Raw genomic sequence first — 8,243 nt, 5'->3', positions numbered from 1 at the left:
CTTTTTCAGTTTAAACAAGACCGAGTGGGTTGTTTGCGGCTATTTGGGGGCATTTCTATACTTTTTTGGGTTTGGGATGTTCTAAAAAGTGTCCTTATCTCTTATTATACGTGTGGATGCGATGTCAAGGGTTGTAACCTTCGAATCGATACCTATTTTGACTTATGTTCATTTGCAATTTAAACCAGACAGGGTGGGTCGTTTTGGGTTGTTTAGGGGCATTTAGGTACTTTTTTAGGTTTGGGAAGTTCTAAAATGTGTCCTTATCTCTTCTTACACGTATGGATATTAAGTTGAGGGTCGTGACCTTTGTATCGATACCAATTTCGATAAATGTTCTTTTTCGGTTTAAACCAGACTGGGTGGGTCGTTTGGGGTTATTTGGGGACATTTTTGTGCATTTTTGGGTTTGGGATGCTCTAAAACGTGTCTTTATCTCTTATTACAAGTGTGGATATGAAGTTGAGGGTCGTGACCTTCATATCCATACCAATTTTGACGAATGTTCATTTTCGGTTTAAACCAGATCGGGTGGGTCGTTTGGGGTTATTTGGGTGCATTTTTTTTTTTTTTTTTTTTTCGATAAGTAAGAAGATTGTATTAGAAAAGGAGGAAAAACTACAAACGGAGGCATTCTCTAAGAATCCGATAAGGGGAAGAGAACCCAAAGCACGATGGGACGGGCCCCATCAAACAAGAACCGAGCCAAAAAGGCTACGGCCTGTAATAAGTGACAAAATCTGAGTCCTGCTTAAGGTAGTCAATAAGGGCAGGGGGGAAATCTCCAGGATCCCAAACTACCCCATGTGAGTCGCAAGGGACTGCAGCCATAAAATCTGATGGTCGATTTTGTTCTCTCCAAACATGGGTGAATTCTTTCATTCTCAAATCATTTGCCAAAGCAAGGATTCTACTCTTGAGAGGTTGTACTTTCCAAGGTCCTACAACCTTGCCAGAAATAGTGTCATTCGCCAACTTGGAATCAGATCTGATAGAAGCATCAAGGATTCCTCTCTCTATGCAAAGGGAGATGCCTCTATGTATAGCAGCCAGCTCCATGGAGAGAATGCAAAGTTCCAGCCCTTGGTTAGCAAATGCAGCTATAGGTTGTCCAATCGCATTACGAATCACTCCTCCAAAAGCAGCTCTACCATTGGACAACGAACCATCACAGTGAAGGGACCACAAATTGTTAGGAGGTAAGAACCACGAGCATGGTCTCGGCATCCTAATAGCCCAATGAACTTGCAAGTTCCAGGCCGAAGCAATGTGGGAATTAGCAGGACTAGGATCCCCACTCAAAGAACCAGATGTGACTATAGTCCTAACATCCCCCTTGATAGCTTCCACAATCTGATCCTTAGATCTAGCCTTTTGCCAAAAAATTCTGAAATTTCTTTCAAACCAAATATGCTTGACAGTGGCACAAAATGCAAGCTTTAAAACCACACCTAAGCTCCCTGCTCTTCCTGCAGCATAACGAACCCAAATGGCAGCATCAAATATGTTCATGGGAGCCTGTCCATGAAGAGAACACATACCAAAGATCCTCCTCCAAATATCAATGGAAAAAGGGCAAGCAAAGAAAATATGGTTTCTGCTCTCAATACCAGCCCAACAAAACTCACAACTATGTTGAACCGGGATCCCCCTGTGAAGAAGATTATCCCTAGTGGGGACAGCATCAACCAGACACCTCCAAGAAACAAAAGAGTGGGACTTAATGCTGCCTTCAAACCAAATTGCTTCACTCCAATCTACGGGGTTGGCCTTCACACGGGTGGCATTCCAAGCCGATTTGGTTGAAAAGATACCTGTCGGATTGCCAGTCCATACTACCAAATCCGGGTTGTCACCATGCAACTTATCAATGGAGGGGAGGGCTCTCCACACATCAATAAGGTCAAAAGAGGTTGAAGGGCCAGGCAGCCAGTCTCCATCCCGAACAATTTCCTTGACAAGTGCATGATGGGCTGCAAGCACATAAGATCCCGCATCATAGCAAATCCTACTACCAAACCTATTAAAAAGGACTCCCTCTGGGTGCCACTTATCGAGCCAAAGTTTGGTGGATCTGCCATTGCCAATGAAGGTATTAATTAAAGGCAATGCCTTATCTCTATATTTCAAAACTTTCCTCCAAACCCAAGAGCAATTTTGCAACACCTTAACTGTCCAAAGCGATTCCTGCTTGAGGTACCTCTGCTGGACCCAATGCACCCAAAGTCGTTTTTGCTTGGAGGCAATCCACCAGATTTGCTTCATAATACCAGCCACATTCATCTCCTTAACCCGCTTAAGCCCAAGACCTCCTTCAGTTTTAGGCTTGCAGACCGCATCCCAAGAAATGAAGTGCATTTTCCTTTCAAGCGAGGGGCCTGACCAAAGGAAATTAGAAAACATGGACTCAAGCTGTGAGATAAGGTTACCTGGCAGCCCAAAAATACCAGCCCAGTAAATGTAGCATCCTTGGAGCACAGAAGAGATAAGTTGGAGATGCCCCAGCATAAGATAAAAACCTGGCTTTCCATCCTTCCAATTTCCTTCTAACCAAATCTAAAATAGGACTGCAATCTTTCAAGGACAGCCTGCCCGAGACAAGAGGGACGCCGAGGTACCTGATAAGGAGAGTGGTCTCAGAGAAACCTGTTAATTCCAAAAGTTCCATACTACTAGTTTGGGTTAGGCCCCCTACAATAATAGAGGAATTAGATCTATTGAGATGCAGCCCTGAAAGACCTGCAAACTCGTCAAGACCCCCCAAACTAGCCAAAACAGATTCGCGATTGGCCTTCACAAAGATCATTAGGTCATCCACAAATATAAGGTGAGAAAGATGTAGAGCTTTACATCTAGGCAGCAATTTGATTTGACCATCTACTTCCAGCCTTCGTATAATTCCTGAAAAAGCTTCCATGGCAATAGTGAACAAATAAGGAGAGAGCGGGTCACCTTGCCTGATACCTCTATCTCCCTTGAAGTAACCTGTGGGGCTGCCATTAATGAGAACGGAGAACATGGGTGTGGTAACACAAGCCTTAACCCATCCAAGGAATTTCCCTGTGAAGCCCATTCTTTCCATCACTCCAAAATAGAAAGTTCCTGCTCAAGGAGTCATAGGCTTTATGGAGATCAACCTTCAACACCACAGTGGGGTTGGCTGCTTTCTGCTCAATTCCTCTCACAATATCATGGCAAACAAGAATATTATCAACTATAGATCTTCCTTTGATAAAAGCTGATTGATTGAAACTGATCACCTCGCCGATAACCTTCTGGAGTCTATTAGAGATGATCTTAGAAATGATCTTATAAAGCAGATTGCAAAGGGCAATGGGTCTATAGCCCGCAAAGGAGGAAACATCTCCAGATTTAGGGATCAGAGAAATAAAGGTAGCATTAACAGAATAGGGCATAAAGGAGTTCTCAAAAAACCATTTAATAGCCTTGATAAGGTCCTCCTTAATAATCTCCCAGGTTGTTTTGTAAAATCTAGCCCCGAAACCATCAGGCCCTGGGGCCTTAGAATCTTTCATAGCAAAGACCACACCCTTGATCTCCTCTCTACTAATCTCCCTTTCCAATTCCAATATCTGAATTTCAGAAATAGCACCCGAAAGGTGGATAGAATTTGGGCAGGTTCCCTCATCAATTGAATCAGTCCCAAATAAATTACAATAAAACTTTACAGCCTCTTCTTTAATCCTTTTTGGTTCATCAACCACCACTCCATTCTGATCAACAATCTCCAGAATATGCTTTCTATTGAATCTGCTGCGCATGGACTTATGAAAAAAACTGTTATTTCCATCACCTAGTTGGAGCCACTTCACCCTAGATTTCTCCTTTAGGACCCTCTCCTCCATTTGCAAAGCACTCCAGAGCTTGCCCTTGGCCTCTCTCTCTAGGATAATTAGAGAATCATCCATCGGATTCAAAGATATATCAGCCTGAATTCTGGAAAGTTCCTCCTCAGCCACCTTGACAGAATGAAAAACATCCCCAAAATCCTCCTTATTCCACCTCTTCAGCTCAAGCTTAACATTCCTTAACTTTGCAGCGAAACAAAGAAGAGGATTGGACTGTGGCTTTATAGGGAAAGCCCAGCCTTTCTTAACCACTTCAAAGTAATCTCCATGAGTAGTCCAAGCATCGAAAAATTTGAAAGGCTTTGGACCTGAATTGAAATTGTCCAACAGCTTAAGGATAATCGGACTATGGTCAGAGATACCAGGGCAAAGGAAATTCGCCTCAGAAAAACTTAGTTTATCTAGCCAATGGCTGTTAACTAAGACCCGATCAAGTTTACAACAAATTCTGCTGCTGCCTTTTTGGTTATTACTCCAAGTAAACATTTCTCCTTTCCACTTCAAATCAGCTAGGCCCGAATTGAAAATACAAGCGTTAAAGTCCTCTACAGCCCCATGAAGAATGGCCTCCCCTCCAAGCTTCTCATTCTGATGCCGAAAAATATTAAAATCCCCCATTACAGCCCAGGGGTCGATCATACCAGCAGCAATTTCCTTTATGTCCTTCCACAGCTCAAGCCTCCCCTCAAGAGTATTAAAAGCATAAACAGCGGTGCAGTGGCAGGCCAAAGAAGAACCAAGAATTCCAACTTTCAAATGAATAAATTGAGGTTTAGATTTAATGATCTCAACCTTTAAACTCTCCTCATCCCAACCAATCCAAATTCTGGCATGGTGTTCTGGACTACAGTTATGAGTGAATTTCCATCCCCTTTTAAGGTTTTGAAAAGTAGTATTAACATTATTCTCCTTAACTTTTGTCTCCAAAAGAATAGCCAACTTATACTCCTTAGCAGCAAGCATTCTTTTAACACTTCTTTGTTTTTCAGGGGCATTCAGCCCTCTCACATTCCAGCATAGACTATTCATTAGGAACGATTAGGAGGGGTTGGAGCCAGCTTCTTACCCCCCAAAGCCAATCCAATCTTAGTCCCCCTTCACAGCCGAACTAGCATTGGAAGTGATTTCAATACGCTGAGGCTTGAAAGAAGCCAAAAATCTTCTCCTTCCCTGCTCCCTTAGTCCTCTCCCCTCTTTATCTGAATTTAAAACAATGGGGATAGTGGGGTTGGACATACCTTCAAATGTGGGGTCTTTCAAAGATAAGCTAGCCGAATCCTTTCTTCCTTTGGTGGAGAGGCTGGTAGTTTTGGAAATCAAATCTGGCCGGGCAACTTCTTTAGCTCCTTCTTCAATGACATCACCATCCAACGTGGCCCCCTCATCAAGAATCTTCAAAAGAGAATCCCTAATAGAGCTCCCCCAATCAGCATTGCTTACCAAAACTGAAGTGGAAGAATTATTACCTTCCATAAGTGCCCCACTCTCCTTCTCTCCACCCTCACCAATTCTCTCCTTCATGGTCAACGCATGGGCTTTAGTAGGAGAAGACCCAGCTGTCACATTCATCCCATTTGAATTTTCCAAAATCTCCACACCATCCAAGCCAGCTATACCTTTTCTTCCAAGATTCTCCCCATCTGTCGTAATTAAAGAATCCAAGGCATTCATCCCATTTGAATTTTCCAAAATCTCCACACCATCCAAGCCAGCTATACCTTTTCTTCCAAGATTCTCCCCATCTGTCGTAATTAAAGAATCCCTTGGATTCTGCCCATCATCCAGCTCATCTCCTAATAAGATGTTGCAAGAATCAACATCCAACATTAGCTCCTTTGGATCATAGGCAACTTCCTCCGTTAGATCTTCCAGCAAAGCAAATGCATTGACATGAACAACTTCCTTCCCCTTACCAGCTGCAATCTTGGTTGGAGAATTAGGAAGATTTCTAGAACCAGCAGATTTGGAAATCCCCATAGATTTTGTGATCCCAGCAGATTCCGTGATCCTAGCAAATCTTTCACCCAAGTTGGCACCTCCATTTGAATTTTGAATCTCAGCCCCATCACCACCGTGCATGGCCTGAGCACCACCACCACGTCCCGCTCCGGCCACCTGAGAATGACCAGCACCAGCTTTCACCCCACACTCTTTTCAGCTGTTACCCTTCTGTGTAGCTTGATTAGCACCACATTGACTAGTGGCATGGCCAAAAATCATGCAGCTATTGCAGCGTGGAGGGCACCATTCATACTTCACTTTTTGAAAGAACACCAACCCTTCATCATCATGGACAGCCACTTGCTCCGGGACATCATGGGTAGCCTCAATTTCCACACATATGCGGGCATAGGAGAGCCTTTCCTTAGTCATTGTCATTTTGTCAGTGGCTATCGGTTTGCCGATAACACTAGCAATCGAACTCAAAGCCTCCACATTCCAGAAGTGAAAAAGAAGGTTGGGGAAAGTAATCCAGATAGGAATGGAGTTTAATTCAACCTTTTGAAGCTTCATTCCTAGTTTCCAAGGCCGGAGGATCAACGGTCTTCGCTGCACAGTCCATGGTCCTCCGTCTAGCACTTTAACTTTATCTTCCTCCAAATTCAAACGAAAAACAAAGAATCCACTCTCTAAAAGATTAACATCCACATGCCCAGAAATACTCCATTGTTTCAGCAGCACTTCCTTAACATAAGTAAAACTTGGCCTACGGCCAATGAAATGCCCAAGAAGAGTGTTCTTCCATTTAGATAATTCTGCCTTAAGCATGGCTGAAGAACATTGTGCAACACGCATACCATTAATACAAACAGGCTCAATGAAACTTAACTCCAAACCTTCACTATTAAGGGAGCTTAAAGAAGATTGAAAGAATAAAGTCCATGACACCCCCTTCCGAACAGCTTCTCCATGTATATCCATTCCCGATCCTGCCACCAAAACACCACCACCACCCGAGGAGGATCCCCCACCTGCAGCAACTTCTCTCGGCCTTGATCCACCACCAAGACCACCCCCTGCCGACTTAGAACCGCCATCCACCGAACCCCTAGCTTCCCCCTCTCCCGGAATGGGTAGAGGAAGAAGACCATCAGCCGAAGCAAATGGCCCGCCGGCCATCACCAAGATCAACCACCAAGAGCACCACACTCAAAATCTCCAGAGCTTCTCAAATCGACATATGTTCATTTTTGGTTTAAACCAGACTGGGTGGGTCGTTTGGGGTTATTTGGGGGCATTTCTGTACTTTTTTGGGTTTGGGATGTTCTAAAATGCGCTCTTATCTCTTATTATAGGTGTGGATATGAAGTTGAGGGTCGTGACCTTTGTATCGATACCAATTTTGACAAATGTTCATTTTCATTTTAAACTAGACCAGGTGGGTCGTTTGGGGTTATTTGGGGGCATTTCTGTACTTTTTTGGGTTTGGGATGTTCTAAAATGCGCTCTTATCTCTTATTGCAGGTGTGGATATGAAGTTGAGGGTCGTGAACTTCGTGTCGATACAAATTTAGACAAACGTTCATTTTCGGTTTAAACCAGACTGGGTGGGTCGTTTGGGGTTATTTGGGGGCATTTCTACAAGTTTTTTGTGTTTGGGATGTTCTAAAAAGTGTCCTTATCTCTTATTAGACGTGTGGATGCAATGTCAAGGGTCGTAACCTTCGAATCGATACCTATTTTGACTTATGTTCATTTGCGATTTAAACCAGACAGGGTGGGTCGTTTGGGATTGTTTGGGGGCATTTCGGTACTTTTATAGGTTTGGGATGTTCTAAAATGTGTCCTTATCTCTTATTACACGTGTGGATATGAAGTTGAGGGACGTGACCTTTGTATCGATACCAATTTCGACGAATGTTCATTTTCGGTTTAAACCTGATCGGGTGGGTCATTTGGATTTATTTGGGGGCATTTCCATTCTTTTTTGGGTTTGGGATGTTCTAAAATGTGTCCTCATCTCTTATTAGATGTGTGGATGCGATGTTGAGGGTCGTGACCTTCGAATTGATACCTATTTTGACATATGTTCATTTTTCGGTTTAAACCAGACCGGGTGGGTCTTTTGGGTTTATTTGGGGGCATTTCTATACTTTTTTGTGTTTGGGATGTTCTAAAAAATGTCCTTATCTCTTATTAGATGTGTGGATGCGATGTCAAGGGTTAGAACCTTCGAATCGATACCTATTTCGACTTATGTTCATTTGCGATTTAAACCAGACAGGGTGGGTCATTTGGGGTTGTTTGGGGGCATTTCTGTATTTTTTTGGGTTTGGGATGTTCTAAAAAATGTGTTTATCTCTTCTTAGACATGTAGATGCGATGTTGAGGGTCGTGACCTTCGAATCGATACCTATTTCGACATATGTTCAT

At 43.2% G+C, this 8,243-nt stretch overlaps 2 protein-coding genes across 2 annotated transcripts; both read right to left on the bottom strand.

Moving 5' to 3' along the window:
• Positions 1-714: 714 nt before the first annotated feature.
• LOC122668528 lies at positions 715-2,917 on the bottom strand. Its single transcript, XM_043865080.1, has 3 exons — positions 2,619-2,917; positions 1,082-2,074; positions 715-988 (listed from the first exon to the last, which is right to left on the bottom strand). The coding sequence occupies exons 1-3, from the start codon at positions 2,915-2,917 to the stop codon at positions 715-717; spliced, it is 1,566 nt and encodes a 521-aa protein (XP_043721015.1).
• Positions 2,918-6,023: 3,106 nt separating this feature from the next.
• On the bottom strand, positions 6,024-6,989 carry LOC122668527. Its single transcript, XM_043865079.1, has one exon. It carries the CDS (start codon positions 6,987-6,989, stop codon positions 6,024-6,026), a length of 966 nt encoding a protein of 321 aa, XP_043721014.1.
• Positions 6,990-8,243: the final 1,254 nt, after the last annotated feature.

This window comes from Telopea speciosissima, chromosome 7 (genome assembly GCF_018873765.1).
Source record: "Telopea speciosissima isolate NSW1024214 ecotype Mountain lineage chromosome 7, Tspe_v1, whole genome shotgun sequence".
Classification (NCBI taxonomy): Eukaryota; Viridiplantae; Streptophyta; class Magnoliopsida; order Proteales; family Proteaceae; genus Telopea; species Telopea speciosissima.
The sequence above is the reverse complement of the archived record's forward strand: the minus strand, read 5'-3'. Positions and strand labels throughout refer to the sequence as shown.

Excerpts from the sequence above, each read along its gene's own strand:
- LOC122668527 (XM_043865079.1), bottom strand. The coding sequence starts at position 6,989 with ATGGCCGGCGGGCCATTTGCTTCGGCTGATGGTCTTCTTCCTCTACCC.
- LOC122668528 (XM_043865080.1), bottom strand. The coding sequence starts at position 2,917 with ATGGAAGCTTTTTCAGGAATTATACGAAGGCTGGAAGTAGATGGTCAA. Across the intron at positions 2,075-2,618 it reads GAGACCACTCTCCTTATCAG|ATCCACCAAACTTTGGCTCG; the intron begins GTACCTCGGCGT and ends TGGCAATGGCAG. Across the intron at positions 989-1,081 it reads GCTGCATTTGCTAACCAAGG|ATCTGATTCCAAGTTGGCGA; the intron begins GCTGGAACTTTG and ends TGCTTCTATCAG.